This window comes from Eleginops maclovinus, chromosome 19, assembly GCF_036324505.1.
Source record: "Eleginops maclovinus isolate JMC-PN-2008 ecotype Puerto Natales chromosome 19, JC_Emac_rtc_rv5, whole genome shotgun sequence".
In the NCBI taxonomy this organism is placed as follows: Eukaryota; Metazoa; Chordata; class Actinopteri; order Perciformes; family Eleginopidae; genus Eleginops; species Eleginops maclovinus.
The window spans coordinates 8298988-8315098 of NC_086367.1; the positions used below are offsets into that span (position 1 = coordinate 8298988).

The 16111-nt window shown below is 41.0% G+C and overlaps 2 protein-coding genes across 3 annotated transcripts in view; both read right to left on the reverse strand.

Moving 5' to 3' along the window:
* LOC134881768 (peroxidasin) overlaps positions 1–3832 on the reverse strand; it is a 43088-nt gene extending 39256 nt beyond the window's left edge. For both annotated transcript variants that reach the window (XM_063909310.1, XM_063909309.1), the window contains exon 1: positions 3628–3832. In XM_063909310.1, coding sequence (XP_063765380.1) covers positions 3628–3812 — 185 coding nt within the window. In that variant the 5' untranslated portion in view covers positions 3813–3832. The remainder of the gene's footprint in view (positions 1–3627) is intronic.
* A 3525-nt stretch (positions 3833–7357) lies between these two features.
* myt1lb (myelin transcription factor 1-like, b) overlaps positions 7358–16111 on the reverse strand; it is an 88288-nt gene continuing 79534 nt past the window's right edge. Inside the window, exons 16-23 of the mRNA XM_063908043.1 lie at positions 15898–15960; positions 15639–15722; positions 12874–13095; positions 12028–12119; positions 11259–11362; positions 11030–11173; positions 10210–10272; positions 7358–9982 (exon numbers count right to left, since the gene is read on the reverse strand). Coding sequence (XP_063764113.1) covers positions 9842–9982; positions 10210–10272; positions 11030–11173; positions 11259–11362; positions 12028–12119; positions 12874–13095; positions 15639–15722; positions 15898–15960 — 913 coding nt within the window. The 3' untranslated portion in view covers positions 7358–9841. The remainder of the gene's footprint in view (positions 9983–10209; positions 10273–11029; positions 11174–11258; positions 11363–12027; positions 12120–12873; positions 13096–15638; positions 15723–15897; positions 15961–16111) is intronic.

A 16111-nucleotide genomic window follows, 5' to 3' on the forward strand; every position in this document is an offset into this window, starting at 1 on the left:
CACGTAACTTAGCCAATGTACTGAAATAACCACAATTCAGTATTTCTTCAAGGTACATTTTCAGGAATTCATTTTGAAGAAATGTGAACCAGTGTTCCCCCAAATGTACCAGCTGTCCTGCAGTGGATGGGCACAGTAAGGGGCCAGTAGAGTTCCTTTCGACAACTATCTTGGGCCCAATCTCCCTGTGCAAAAGAGCAAAGCTTTGGGGGATTCTGACTTTGCATTCCATAATGCTGCAGAGACTGAGCGCCTCACAAAGCCTGACTGCAGCAAATTCCACACAATGGAACTCCACTTTTCCTGCCTGACTTACTAACACTGTTACCCCGTCAGACAAGGCCACTTGTTACTCAGTCTGACCAGGCCACTGTTACTCCGTCAGACCAGGCCACGTGTTACTCAGTCTGACCAGGCCACTGTTACTCCATCAGACCAGGCCACAGTTACTCCATCAGACCAGGCCACAGTTACTCCATCAGACCAGGCCACTGTTACTCCGTCAGACCAGGCCACTGTTACTCCATCAGACCAGGCCACAGTTACTCCATCAGACCAGGCCACTGTTACTCCGTCAGACCAGGCCACTGTTACTCCGTCAGACCAGGCCACGTGGTTACTCAGTCTGACCAGGCCACTGTTACTCCGTCAGACCAGGCCACGTGTTACTCAGTCTGACCAGGCCACTGTTACTCCATCAGACCAGGCCACTGTTACTCCATCAGACCAGGCCACTGTTACTCCATCAGACCAGGCCACTGTTACTCAGTCTGACCAGACCACTGTTACTCCATCAGACCAGGCCACTGTTACTCCATCAGACCAGGCCACTGTTACTCCATCAGACCAGGCCACTGTTACTCCATCAGACCAGGCCACTGTTACTCCATCAGACCAGGCCACTGGTACTCCATCAGACCAGGCCACTGTTACTCAGTCTGACCAGGCCACTGTTACTCCATCAGACCAGGCCACTGTTACTCCGTCAGACCAGGCCACTGTTCATCGCTGTGAAGAGGGTGAGGGCTAAAAGACATTTAGACCATGCAGAGCTCAGACGAGGCTGCCACAGAAATGTGTGTGCTTATCACAGCCACAGCAAAACCATGCTGTGCGATCAGTTATCCAACCTGGTGACACTGGGTCACCAATCCCCACTGAATTGACTGAGCCGTTTTGCACCAACAACTTATCTACAAAGTTCTGGGTGAAATATTCACTGTTGAACCTATTTTTTGTTTGTTACGTCCAATAACACCACATGTAAAGCACCATAAAAAGGACAATAATATATTAGAAAATCCAAAAGTACCAGCCAAGACGTTACCTGCTAAAGTAATACAAGTTCAAATAAACAGTTGGTATTTGATGTTGGCAAAATAGTGCTAATGTAAAAGCAATCGTTTTTCAAACTCTAGCAAATCCCTGGGAAGTTATGCAGCGATGTCATTACAGAGAGGAAACACAATTTACTATCATGCCTCAAACAGAATGTCCACAGAGAAAACAGCTGAAAAACAAATGTAGGCCACCAAGTACAAAAAAAAAAAAACGGGGAAAAAACGGCCATGTTTCTTGGTCCAAGTGTCATGTAGAAAAGGTCTTGGCAAAAAGCCCACACGCAGTAATATTTCTGAGCCAAAACTTTTTATTCTCTACTGCAGTGGCGCAGAGGAAACAGAATGAGATGTTTGGAGTTTCAAAAAGTTAAAGACTATTATTGTTTGAAACGACTTAAAAAGTGTCATTATCTTGACAGTGTTTTGTAATCATCAAAATGCATACTTTATAGTATATTTGCAACATTGCTTTATTTTCTAATGGATATACTCAAGAAATGCCCAGTCTATTGAAATCTAAGCTCAGTAACCCAAGTGTTTTTGATCACCTAAAATAATGGAAGGGAAACTTGTTTCTGAGGTTAACTTCAACAATACAGCTATAGGTCAAGTGTCTATACAACAGAACATCCTCATTCACTTGTACTTAATCCTGAAAAGCTCTCAGGATCTGAAGGGAGATCTTAAACCCTCAAGACTGTAGTTGCTACATTAGTGATTGAAAGCTAACGTAAAGAGAAAAAATAACCTTACTGTTAACGATGTAAACTGTACACTCTGCGTACTACCTCTCTGTTAAAGACCACCTTGGCTACTATGTTATGAGGCGTAATTTGTTAGTCCACAGCAAACAAGCCACAAACTGCAAGGACAAAACTCAAGCTCAAGTTTGATGTTGAGGATTTTTTTCCCACTGCAGGTGACCAGTGGTGTGGTGCACATTTATTACAGCAGAATGAGGGAAGGCTGGGTAGGAACTAAATTCATGTCCTAACATGAGCCAACGAGGGGGAAAAGCGACAAGTGGCTGCTGCTTCAAAGATCAGCATGAAAGCTTCTGGAAAACCACAACATGTTCTCCTGCTGTGATCAGCCCTCTAACAGATTTAGACACATCCTACAGAAGACATAAACAATCCTTTCATTGCTGTGGCGAAGGGGCAGTCTTTTATCTTTCCTTTGGGGGTATCTGGGCAGGGCTGCACCATGGGCTACTTTCTAGGCTGTGGGCCGACCCATAATGACAAGACGGCAAGGATACCTTATGCTACAGGGGTACAGACTGGATGAGTTGCCCCTTTGTCCCCCTGCCAACAGGCTGAATGAAACTATTTATAAGTCCATGCATTATGAACTGAAATGCACAACAAGATAGCAGGGGCAAATTAAAGACAAAGGATGCCACCTATATGGAAGAATGAACAGATCTGCAGCTTTGTGTTCTCACATTGCAGTTCCCAGAAACTGTGCCAGGCTAGATCAAAAAGGAAATTGTTTAGTTGGGAGACTGTAACAGAGTGCTCCTGACAACCAGGACACATTTACAAGTGCTTGTCAAGTGAGAAGTATTTCCTTCCTTTCAACTCACAGGGAAAGTCAAACATTGGAATTAAACCTGTGCAACAAACAAAAAACCAAGCACAGTGTTTGCTTTTCTGACTACCAAGTCACAATGTGGTAGAAAGATCCATTGTAAAAAAGAAAGACTATTGGGAATTGTTTTCCTGGAAATTGAGCACACACTTCCCCAAATATCACAACACACCCAATGAAATCTGCAGACTAGGGATGGTGGTTTTAATCACATGCAACATAATTCCATTCCTCATTTAATAGAATCCATATCTTTAGAATTCCTCTGTGCATGTCCCCATAAAGGAGATTTTATCTCTTGCTGAAGCTGAGGAACTTCTATGGAAGAGTGTGACCCTCCACATTGCTTGCGGCTGACTTCACCAGCTGTGTGACCCTAAAAACCCTGTTCATTAACCTCTACTGCCAGCAGCTGAAATCACTGGCAGGTGTCATAACTTAGTGAAGACATTGTTAAAACCTGTGCACTACAACGGGACATATAACCCTTTGTTTAAAATTAAGCTCGATGATCAAATATTTCAAAAAAGTTAGTTTCAACACTGAGATCAATCAACACAAAGAATATCTTGACACCACAGGTATCAAATGTGAAAACAATTCCCAGGCTTTCAGCATTCATTGCATTCCCGTCCGGTGTGCACAGAGGGTTGGTTCCCGTTAGATTTAAGGAGAAAAAAGCTAGGCTACTTACAGGATGGTAGTCTGAGGAGAAACTGCGGGTACGGTTTCCAAGTTGAGATGCATACATCTCACGGTGGTTCGGAAACACAAACAGCGACTCGGACAACAAAGTACAAACTGTGGTCCGCTCGCGAGCAATAACAAAGCGACCGCGAGGACACACGGAGAAAAGAGCTGGCCAGCCCGCAGCGCCATTGCTAGCAGTGAGCCGAGCCGAGCACAGACCGCCAGCTGCCCTCTCAGACACACACACACGGAGAGAGGGAGAGCTGAGAGGGGGAGAGGGGAGAGAGAGAGCGCAGTCTATTACGATCCCAGAAATGTCAAGTCCATTAGAGAGCAGAGTAAATGAGCAGAGGTGATAGAAGTACTCAGATATTGCACCTAAGCAGAAGTATATACCAGAGTGTACATAGTCCTGCATTGGAAATGTTACTCAAGTAAAAGTACAAGAGTATTAGTATCAAAATATACTCAAAGTACCTGAAGTAAAAGCACTCATGTTGCATATTGGCCCATTTCAGAATGACATATTCTATATATGTTTTATTAAAATGATTGATGTATTAATGTGTTCATCACAACTGGTAAAGGTGAAGATAATTGTAATTACTTTGTTTGTATGCTTCAGGGTAGCTCTTTGGTTTACTGTAGCTAAAGTCTTATTTAAGAATTCCAAGTAACTAAAGGTATATACATACAGTGGAGTAAAAGTACACTGAATTGTAGAATGGTAGTATACAAAGGGGCAAACCATTGAATTACTCAAGTAAAGTCCCTCAAAATCTACTGAGTTACTTTACACCACTGGTTGTAGCCAGTGCATGGTAGACGTTTAGCTGTTTTGGTCATGGCTAGTAATTCGTAGTTTAGAGTTGAACATGTAGACGTCATCAAGTGTATAGCCTAAAGTTATGATAAGATTAAAGAAAAACGTTTGGTGTAAAACATAGCCTTTGATAACAAAGTCATTATCGAGGCAGCAAGCACATAGCCTACGTTACTGTAGGGCCTTCTATTGTTAAAGGAAAAGCAGCCATTATTTATAATATTAATAATGGTAGGAAAGTTATAGCCTACCTGGGCTTGTTCTGTCATGTTGAAATGTAAGCCCTGGAGTGTATGTTTAAATGGAAAATTATGACAAACAATGGACAAAGGAATGCCAGGAAAACTCACATGTTCAATTAGTTAACTAGCTAAGTTTAGTCAGAGACGGTTTGGTTTAGTTACAGAGCCTCTTTGTTTGAGTTTAAAGGGCCCCTGGTGGCTGCAGCAGGCCCCCTCCTATTAGACATAGCTATAACTATAGCCAAGCTACAACAGGCAAATGTGAGGGTTTTCTATCCAGAAAGCACTTAGTATTTGTGGCACGGTTAGTTACAGCATTACATCAAGCCAAAAAAAAGGGTTATGTTTTAGTTAGCCTATAGATAATATTATAAAATAAATAATTGTAAAGAATTGGCTCCGAATTATGTCATTATGCCAGCCAATTGTCCACTGCAGTAGCTGTCTAATTTTATTTTAAAATTAAATTCACTTTCCAATCTCTCGACGAACCACTAACTCATTACTAATTCTAACTGTTGGCTAATTAGCATTTTGATTAGTTACAGGTGTGCACACTTAGGTAGGCTACTGTACTCTGGTGCACCAATCAGAGGCGAGAACGAGAACAAGCATTTATGGCATGGAAATAGATGTTCAACAATTACGTCACTCACTAAAATCTGACATACCAACATTTTTCACCGTATTAAGAAAAAGACTCAACCTACAGCATTAGTACGTGTGTTAATTTGTTAATAGTGTGGCATTGCTGCCATCTGCTGGTAACTGTAGAAATAAAACAAAGGTACATTCAGGCAGAGACACCATGCACATAATAATAATTTGATGTGTCGTCAAACAGATTCATGAACATATGATGGAGCTCCTCTCCAGAAGCTTTTATTTACAACATATAACTATACTGTTTGTTTCATGTAAGCCTCTACTCAGTGGCAGCTGTTTGGTCTATTATCTCAAATGGAAACTGGTAGACTGGGAAACTGGGTGTGGGCAGGAGAGGTAGTTGTGTCTGCCGTTGCTGGCTTGCTTCTGCACTAGTGTTAGCATTTCCACCTCTAACAATGCTGTCCCATTGCAATTGTTAATACTTCCACAGCCTGAACAGTGTAAGAATTGTTTTATAATATTCTATGGAGTTTGGTATTTTATTTGTTTGGATCTCTACTGGACATATTTTATTCCATCAATTGATGCATTTCCTTCTCACAAAGGCCATTATTGCTTTCAATGCACTCCCAGACTGTGTATCTCACTCAAAAACGAAGCACCAGGACCTGTTGTTCCAATTTGATGTCAAACTAAAAATGTAATATAAATTCAAAATACAGTGAACAGATATTCTAGAAAGAATGGGGTAAGCATTTTTTTTTTTTGCTGTATAATTGACAATTTATAGTACCCATTATTAGAGCTCCTTAATGTGTCCGACAATCCTTAACAAATTACAGATAGAGTAAAAATGTACATTTTGTCTCTAGGCTAAGATGTCAGGTTTAGATGTGGAGGCTCATTGGAATCTGACAGATATGCAGATAGCAGCAGTAGTATTGGTTAAATATTAATGCATTACTGCAACATCCATGGTTTATTTTGCTGGGATACTGTCTTATGTGTCACACATCTCTAGCAAAACACACTTCTATGAAACATGTACTGTATAAACTGAAATGGCAGAGAGACAGAGAAATAAGGAAAATATCAATATGGAACAGGGGCTTGTAGCCTTCTGTAATTCCTCCATTGTGAATTACATTATCTTGGCTAAATGACAAATTGAGTTGTCTGCTTCAGAATCGTAATTAATGAGCTGGGCACACAGAGGTATTTTAATAAAAAAAATTGAGTAAAATTAAAGTCTGCTTTAATTATATAGCACTGCTCTAATAGTGATTAACAGCAGCAGAAGGGCTGTTTGAGGTTAGTTTGCAAATCAGTGGTTATGTTCCAAACTCCCTTTTAATTTTGGGAAATGAACCTGCTTTTCATCAAGTCACAGTAATGGATCATCTCCGATAGATGCAGAGCATAAGGTACAGCCATGGTCTAGTTTGCTGACATCTGCTGGTGAAGTGTGTGTAACAGTTATACCCTTTGTAATATACTACTGAGCAGTTTTAACAGGCCCTATTATCCTCCTTCTCAGGTTCATACTTGTATTTATACTTGGTTCATACTTGTATTTATACTTGGTTCATACTTGTATTTATACTTGGTTCATACTTGTGCCTACTGTGTCATGTTACCATGCTTTAATGTTCAAAAAGGTCTTTAGTTTTCTCATACTGCCTGTGCTGCAGCACCCTTTTTTCATCTTCTGTCTGAAACCAGAGCCCAGTCTGCTGATTGGTTGGTCAACCATTTAAAGATGTCCTGCCCCTTAGCCTATCATGTACAACATGTTGGAGCGCTAGCGAATACAAACACGAGTGTTACATAGTGATGTCACCATCTTACACAAGTAAGTAAGTGGGGTGGAGGGTTGGAGAGAAACTCCCTCTAGAGGGAACACATGGATTGTAGCCTTTGTAGACCATTTACATGCTCAAAAACCTATGTAACACTCCAGGAAAGGGACAACCCAAGAAGCATAATAGGGCCCCTTTAAGAACGAATGTGAAGTTGCGTTCTGCCTGTAATAAACACACACAATAAATCATTTTACAGGCCTCTGGCAACACATTTTTTCTTTATTCAGAGTAAGATGTGTCAACATCCAGCATGACAAAAATTGTACAAAGTTCACAATTTATAAATGAAATATCACAGCAACTTGTGATCTCACACATTTATAGCAAAATTAAAATGTCAACAAATCCATGCTGTGTAGTACAAAAATAAATCAAACTTCAGTTCCACAGAGAGCACAATAGTTTATACAAAATCCTGTCTTTGTTAATGGTCACTGAAAACAATCCCAAAAATGAATTGGCTCAAACTAAATAATAAACTCTGATGAATTCACAATAATTTTATATGAAAAGTCAGCTTTCTAAATATGTGACAACCTTTTTGTGTTCCCTATAGATAGTCACAGATAACTATTCAGATTTGTTATTTATGTACCAACATCAGATGAGCAGCCGGTTTGTGCTTTAAAATCCATTTCCCTTTTTACTGATAATGAGAATCAATTCAAAAACTGGTACTAGCTATTACTCTACTGAAGCATTACTATATTGGCAAAAAGCTGCAGACACGATGCTGTGGAAAAAGGCGTATGCAGTCATGGATGATGGGTAGTAGAGTCCTGAAAGAGGACAGTAAAGTACAATAGATGAGATTCAATCAGGTGAACGACAAGCACCTTTTGCATTAGCTCTCAAAAAGGCAATTCTGAACATGATCGCTAACAACTAGAACAACAGAATGGAGGGGTGCACACAGCCAGGCATGTGGGCTCGTCGCTGGATTGTATCACCCCTCGAAGGTCTCGTTTTCACCGTTTCTTCAGCTTTTTTTAAAACCTTGATTTGATTGACTATTTAATCCTTTGTACAGTGATTAGATATAAAGTGCTGCTGGGGGATAACTTCATCTTCCTAAAACATAGCAAAAATGAAAGAACAATGTTTTTACATTTGATAATAGCCTACAGTATAACTGCTATGGTTATAATCATCCTCTTCTCTGATTTCAAGTCCCTGTTCTTCCTTCTCAGTGGTACTAAATCCACGCCTACAGTGGCTCCAAGCAGTTGGTTGCTCCAATCGTGTGCCAAAGAGGTCGTCTGGAAAATTGCACGCCGCCGTACGCAAGGATAATATCTTCAAGGACAAGTGCAAATAGTCTACTGGCACATAAGTGGGGACAGTGACCCTGTAAGTCCCTCTGTCATACTCTATAAATACTCTTTACAAAACCCTCTGAAACCCTCCGTTTAGGCTCTCGGGTACTGCTTTTAGTTTCTGTAAGAACATCAAAACATGGAAACGAAGGTGTCCCTGTGCAAAATCGTACAGAAAAAAACTCATATACTTTCCCTTCTAAAACTCAATGTCCAGGTGTCCTCCTCTTTTTTAAAAAGACTTTTTGTATTAAAAGATTTGTATAAAAATCAATATTGTACATAGGATATATTAAAAAGATTCATGTTACCCCGCTATGCTTATAAACAAGAAATTGCATATACCCAACCTTTTTTTTCTTCCGTTGTAGATTGCATCCCGTTCTTACTATAAACAAATGATTTAGTTATTATATTGCTGAGACGTTTCTTGATCCTAGCAACACAAGTCTCGAAAATTGAGCAGATTTGAACTAGAAAGGCTAGAATGTGTATTCTATAAGTCATTGTCTTTACACATCATTTCTGTTTGAGATTAGTTTAGGTTGAGCATGTGAACATACATGCACCGCACAGATGTGTTCCTCTAGGAATTAATTGGCTCTCCTAGATAATGGGATTTCCACCATCGGGTTTCCGTGTAATGATGTTTACAATAGAACTATTCATACATACATTCATACATACATCAGGTCAGTTTCCTCTCCAGATTCATTTACAGCACCAATTAAAAATGCCCCCACCTACAGCTACACGTCTTTTTTTTTCATCAAAACAAAACACAAAACGTTTCTCAAGCATTGTCAGAAAATAAAGCGATGGCAAACCAGATCTTGCTCTTGAACAATCTACACGCAAGAAGAACAAGAAAGAAAACATCTAAAATCATCAAGTCCAAAATCATCCAGTGAGGAGAAAAATAAGTAGCTTCCTCCTTGCTTGTAGTTTTTTTCATTTTCATACCACTGTCCAGTTTGTTTTCATCTAAAATGCTTTGTTGTCAAGCAATAAAAAGAACTCACGTCCCGTTAGCATTAGCTTACTGTTCAGAAATATACACTAAAAATGTGCATACATGAGCAGCTAGAAACATTACATGACACTATGTCAGCTCATATGAAAACGTACAAAATGTGAATGTCCTCAAAAACTATTTTGCCGTTCCATATTTTATGTTCTTCCTCAAAGCAAGGCCCAAAAAGAAACGAAAAAGAAAGAAATTATCTCGAGGTGTTCGTAGCATCATACCTCTTTTTTTGAGAGAACACAATTTAGAATATATAACACTATGTAAGATACTGCACCGCACCATCAGCGCCTGTGTGTGTGTGGATTGGGGGAACAAAAATCTCCCTCTGCTGGGTGGTTACACTTGAATCCCTTGAACCGCTTGCTTGATGTTTTCCAACAAGGCTTTGTTCTCCGGGCTCTGGAACTGGTCTTGGTTTGTGTACATGTCCGTTAGAGTGGTGACATATGCGTCAAAGTTCTGCTCGCTGATTGGCTCCTGCAGGACCAAAGACACAACACAGAGGCTATTAGAGGAAAACGGAGGTGAGGGAGGTTTTATGATTGTCTGAAAATCTTCATATACAATGTGTTCTGAAAAGAAATCCAAACTCAATATTGATCAAATTTCACAAATAGTGTCGACATCCTAATGTTCTTTCTTTAATTACATAGTATGAGAACTTTACAGAGGAAGTGAGCAAGTTAAATGAGTAATTGACTTACTTGCTGGTGCAACTGTAAGCAGCTGTTATTCCTCAGAGGAGGCTCTTTGTGTGCCAGAGGTTTCTATGGAAGGAGAGGAGGGACACCTTTCTATTAGTTTGATTTGAGGATACAAGTTGTTATTCTTATCTTTAAACACTAGGCGACAGTATGTGATGTACAGCCACATACAGAAGGGCTACAGTAACTGGAAAAGCAGAAGCAGGCTATAAATGAGTACAGAGAAGAAGACAAACATATATCTGAGGTGAGGATGGCAGAAGGAGGTCCCATTCTAACTGACTAAATTCATTTTGCTCCAGCATCATGGACTTATCTGAGCAGCTGCTGAAATATAGAAGAATAGGATTATAAAAACATTTAGACAAGATTCTTACTGTTAACTAATACTCGAGGACAGTCTGAGAGAGTGGCAGAGTAAAGGAGGGGGTGTGTACTATGAAAACAGAATGTCATACTTTTTGCTTTATCTTCAAAAGCCAAAGAAAAGATGGAATGATAGCCAATAGAAGATGTCTGAAGCACATTGAAAAAAACAAACAAGCAATTCAACAAATATGCTATACACTTTAAAACAGAGCTTTTGAATCATCATAGGATTGTTAAAACAGACACCTCATTGTAAACTACTGTATATACACCTGTGTCCAATCTAAACCTCATTTCACAACTCCCCCTCACTGTTTGGAAAGACAAGCAGTGCTTCACATCTAAATCTAAGCATGCAACATCGGCTGCGGTTAAATACACAGAAATGATCTAATGCTACATTAGCTATGTTCTGCAACTTGCCGGCTTGCCGTTTCCTGGAGGCCCTTACCATATGAGGGAGCTGGACATTAGCTAAACTGTTTATCAGTGACTGGCTGAGGTTGGCCAGCTCATGCAGGAGAGATTCATTTTGCTGTTCAATCACCTTGTTTTCCTCCTCTATTGACTTCATGTTGGACTCCATTGTTGTAATCTGCAGAGAGGACGGGTGGATGTTACGGATGTACGCCATACAGAAACATAAGGCCTGTGAGAGTCGTGGAGAAGAGGGGACTGACCTGTGTTCGAAGTTTGATCATGTCCGCCTCCACTTGTGAATTGGATTCACTTAATTCTTTGATTTCTTCATCCAGCTGTTTGATATCCTCCTCATGCTCCAGTCCTGCAGAGGAGAGCAGTATTATCACTGACACGGTACTGAAAGGTCTCAGACTTCAATTATTTTAACAGCCTTTATGTTGAGTTAAGTGATATAAAATGACACAATACGAGTCTGAGGTGTCTGAAGTAAGAATATAGCTGGACTTGTGCGTGTGGATGTGTGTGTGTGTGTGTGTGTGTGTGTGTGTGTGTGTGTGTGTGTGTGTGTGTGTGTGTGCGTCTTTACCACTACTTAAAACTGGGGCAGGTCATTTTAACTTAAGACTCGACAATCGCACAGACATATTCAATTAGGATCCTGTCACATCTCTTTATGAAGCCTCAAATATCACTGCAGTCTACGGTGAAGTGTTAGTAAAACATATGGAGCACACGCACACACGCACACACGCACACACACGCACACACACACACACACACACGCTAGTACAAATATTCCCTGTCTGATTAGTGAGTGAGCGCAGCGCTGGAGCCACTCTTCTCATTATTTAGACCCCACCATTGAATGGCAGTTTATTTCCAATGCAAGCCTTTACCTAGACAATGCTCGCCACACACACCCTCCTGATTGGTTATTATGTGAAACTGGAACTCTGTTCAGCAAATCACTCCACATCCATGTCCCTGATTGGCTGTATTGTGTGGGAGAGTGCTCGTTGTAGTTACCGTTGCTGGCATGTTGCTTTATTGTCAGCATCTCCACTCCGGAGAGCCGTGCTTTCCTCATGGCGGAGGTGGCACGTGGACAACCCGACAGACTGAAGGAAAGGGAGCATTGTTTTAGTATATGACACACACAGACACACAACTCCTGTCTTTTAAATTCAGGGAGGTGGAGAAAAAATATTAATAACCATTTTTGCCCACATATTTTACAATTCCCTCTGGTCTCCGGGCTTTCTTAAGGACATTTCTGAAGACATTTTTAAAGTCAATATAACACTATCTTCATTTCTTTGGCAAATTTTATTTTATTCTAGGAAAAGATGCATGTGCCCAAAGACTCATTATAGTAAAATGAATAATTGGCTGTATCTCAGATCACAATCAAGTATTTTAATTTGAACTCATAACAAGGTCAGCATCAAACACATGCACACATATGCTCATTATAATAGTTGAATGACTGTGACCAATTCTAAAGTGTGATTGTAGGTACGGTTAGATACTTTCCCAAAGTGTGTCTGCAATAGATTCCAAGACTTTAGACCAAATGAAAAATGTTGTTGCACCTTTCCTTATCATATTAAATACATTCCATAGGCATGTATGGGTTGGATAATTCAACACTGCTTTCTCTCCCAGTTGTGTGGGTAATCTCACACTACTCTCATGTGTGTTCAGTTTATATGTAGCTACAGCCAGGAGACAGCTAGGTTAGCTAATACAAATGTTGTTTTTTTTTGCCAACAAGCACTTCTGAAGCTCACTGATTAACACGTGATATGTCATCGGTTCAATCCACATGGAACCCAAAGTATTTGTACTACTGCCTAAGTTCCCCAGACCCACCTCCGATGTGTGAGGAAGCTGCCGCTAACGTGGCCCGAGCCATCGCAGCCCGGTGTGGGGCAGGACATGCCCTCTGTCTTGCCGGACTTCCACGTGAACTGGATGCCGTTCATGTAGCCGTCCTTTTGTCTCTTTGCTGCTATGGGACATCCTGAAGCGCTTCTGTGAGACGCATACTTTCCTGTCACGTGTCCCTGACCATCACATCCTGGGACAGGACACCTGCGGGGACAGAGGAAAACGTTTTATTCACTTTCAATGTTTAAACTGCACATTCATTCATTCAAGCAGAACCTTCATCCACTTCCGTATTCAAAGTTCATCCCATTATCTTTTATCATATTGGAGACTTCATGTCACAGAAGGACCTGCGGAGGCTCTCTGGTAAACACTACATTGTGTTTTCCTCCTGAGTACTGAAACACCACAGAGTGTTTGAGTGGATATCATTTTTCTGTTTCCCTCTATCTCTACTGCTCTGATATAAACAAAGATACCATCATCTTATTTTAAAGCTGTCCCAGTGGCAGCCTTATCACAGTCTTGGAATGCTGACAGTGCATCAAAACCAGTGCTAATCAGATCCAATGAGGCAGTAAATTATTCCAAATGTCACAACCGGCAAAATGGATTATAGGTGAAGCTAGTGGTGAAAGTATCAGCTCAGTCTACAAACAGCAGCGACCTGCACTTTAGTACAGCTTCAGGAACTGACATAAAGACACAGCGGCATTACGTGCACTGCTGTCTGCCAGTGTCTCTCTCTGTCATTGAAGATCATTCCCTTGGTAAAAACAAATCAGAAGTCACAGGTATTCAAGAGGCCCTATAATGCTTTTTGGGGTTTTGCCTTTCCTGTAGTGTTTTATATATCTTGCTTGTGCATGTAAATGGTCTGCAAAGGCTCAAATCCCCAAAGTTCCCAACAGAGGGACCTTCTCTCCCACACACTCCTCCACCTGCCTAAAATGCTTTGAATTGGACTCCTTTGTTTACTTCTGCCACATAAATACATCACTACATTACACTTGCTCTTCTATTGGCTATACTGTTACGCATTGTATGTGTTAGGCTAAGGGGCGGAACATCTCTAAGTGGCTGACCAATTGGAAATCAGATCAATTCATTAATTCTAAGAACGATCTGGTAATTGGTTGACTTTCAACCTCACATCTAAATGTCTTTGCAAACTATTTGTCCATTACTTTTACTATTTAGGAATGTACTATTTAACTCTTAATCCTCTACAAATGTCTTTATTATTATGGTCAATGTGAATGGTGTAAGAAATACTGCTCCAAAAATGTCTCTCTCTTTAGGGGAACGTTGGAGACCAGTTTAAGCCAGAACTCTTCCAGCTGCCTGACACAGATATCAGCCCAGAACACCTCATCCTGACCCGAGAGCCAAACTGGGACAACCTGCTGTCAGACAGATCCAGAGCGCTGCTGCGGAGGCTAACATCCAGCAGCTTGTGAGGAGGGACACGTGTGTACTATGTCAGTTCAGAGGAGCCAAAGTGACTGCCATCCAGGAATCCATAATGTCCAGCAGGGAGGGCCTGCGGGTGCAGTACGTCATGCCAACAGGTTAGGGACGATGCTATAGTGGGGTGGGGAGGCAGGGGGAACTTAAATCTGCAAGACCCCTCCCTGCGGTATACATATTTTTCTTTGACCCTCCCTTTGACTTCAACCCCCTTCTGGAAAAAAAACCTACAAACCCCTGCTACCGTATTTATTTAGATTTGTTATTCATCACACAAATCAAAATGGGTTTCGCACTTTTTTGATGGACAGAATAGGATATTCGTAGACACTGGTCTGTGGGAAATTATAATGTTTATTGTTTATTTATTGAATAATATGTACCTTTTCCACATTTAAAATGTATAAAAATGACTAGAGATATATATATATATTGTGTTTTAACTAAATGATCCCCAATGTTTTATTAATGAACTAAAGAGAAAGAGTGAGAATGACCAGGGTATCATTCCTTATCTACAGTAAATAGGGAAAATATGTGTGTGCTTTAGTTTATGGATTTTATAGATTTCATATGTCTTCGTCTGAAGCCAGGACACTTCTTTTCATGTTTCCAAAGCTCAAATAGTAATTCAAAATGTGTTTTTTTTCTGATATTTCAATGTCAGTGGAGCTTAGTGACGGGTTACCTGGGTCAAACTGTGCTCAGAACACGACAGATGGAGCAGGGTTAGACCTGAGAATGGCCAAAGTGTGTTATTTGTGCTCTGCACCATCAGAGAAATCAATGCAGCTGCAGGGCAGAGGCCAGAGAAGCCCGTTGTGGGATTTAGGTTTAGGAGTGGAATCAATCTCTCTCTGCCTCGATCCCTCCCTCTCTGTCTTCCCTCACCTGTGTGTCTGAGGGGTTCACCAGAGACTGCAGAATCTCCCCCCTAAACTGTCACAACCTGAACTTTCTCCTGCACCCTTACATTTGGATGGAAACTTTACACAACTATAGCACATTTGTCTTGTCAGAGCCACTACTGATTTATGCCTGCTTGCATCTGTGCCCGTCAAAGAGCATCGCAGTGATTAGAAACAGCACATTGCCTTTTCTGATCCCATTCCCAGCTTCCTTCCATCACTCAGAAACAGGAAAAGAAAAGTCATGTGTCATGTTTGATATTTCACATAGGAAATATAAAGTAAGCAGTGAGCAGTGTTGGTAGCAGGAGGAAGCGTTTGGGTTTTTTAAAGGGAGACCAAAGACAGACGTCTCTGTCTGCACTGTACCTGATAGGCTCCTGGTCCTCCTTGTTCTCTTTACTGTGGATGATCTTTATCCCGCTTTTTCTAGCCCGTGGACACCCTGAGAGACTGCAGATAAATGACAGTGTTACAAAGCTGAAGCATACAGTACGTCTGTGTGAGTAAGTAGAAGCAGGGGGAAGTACGTTCGCTTCAATTCAGGATGTATGGGAGGCTGAAAAGGGAGATGTATTGTGAAAATGGAGGGATTGGTGGATGCGTGTTTGTGGAACGTGTGCTGTACCTTCTGTGTGAGGCGTAGTTGCCAGTGATATGTCCCGAACCATCGCACCCTGGTGTCGGGCACCTGGGGCAGAAAACACAACAAGGGCTCAGGGTCTACAGCAAAGGTTCAGCTTCTTGAGGATGATTTAATCCATGTTGTGCATATCATTTACAGCTTTGCTGTGATTTTGTGCCCATTGTCTATTAAACGTGTCACGGATGCCAGGATTTTG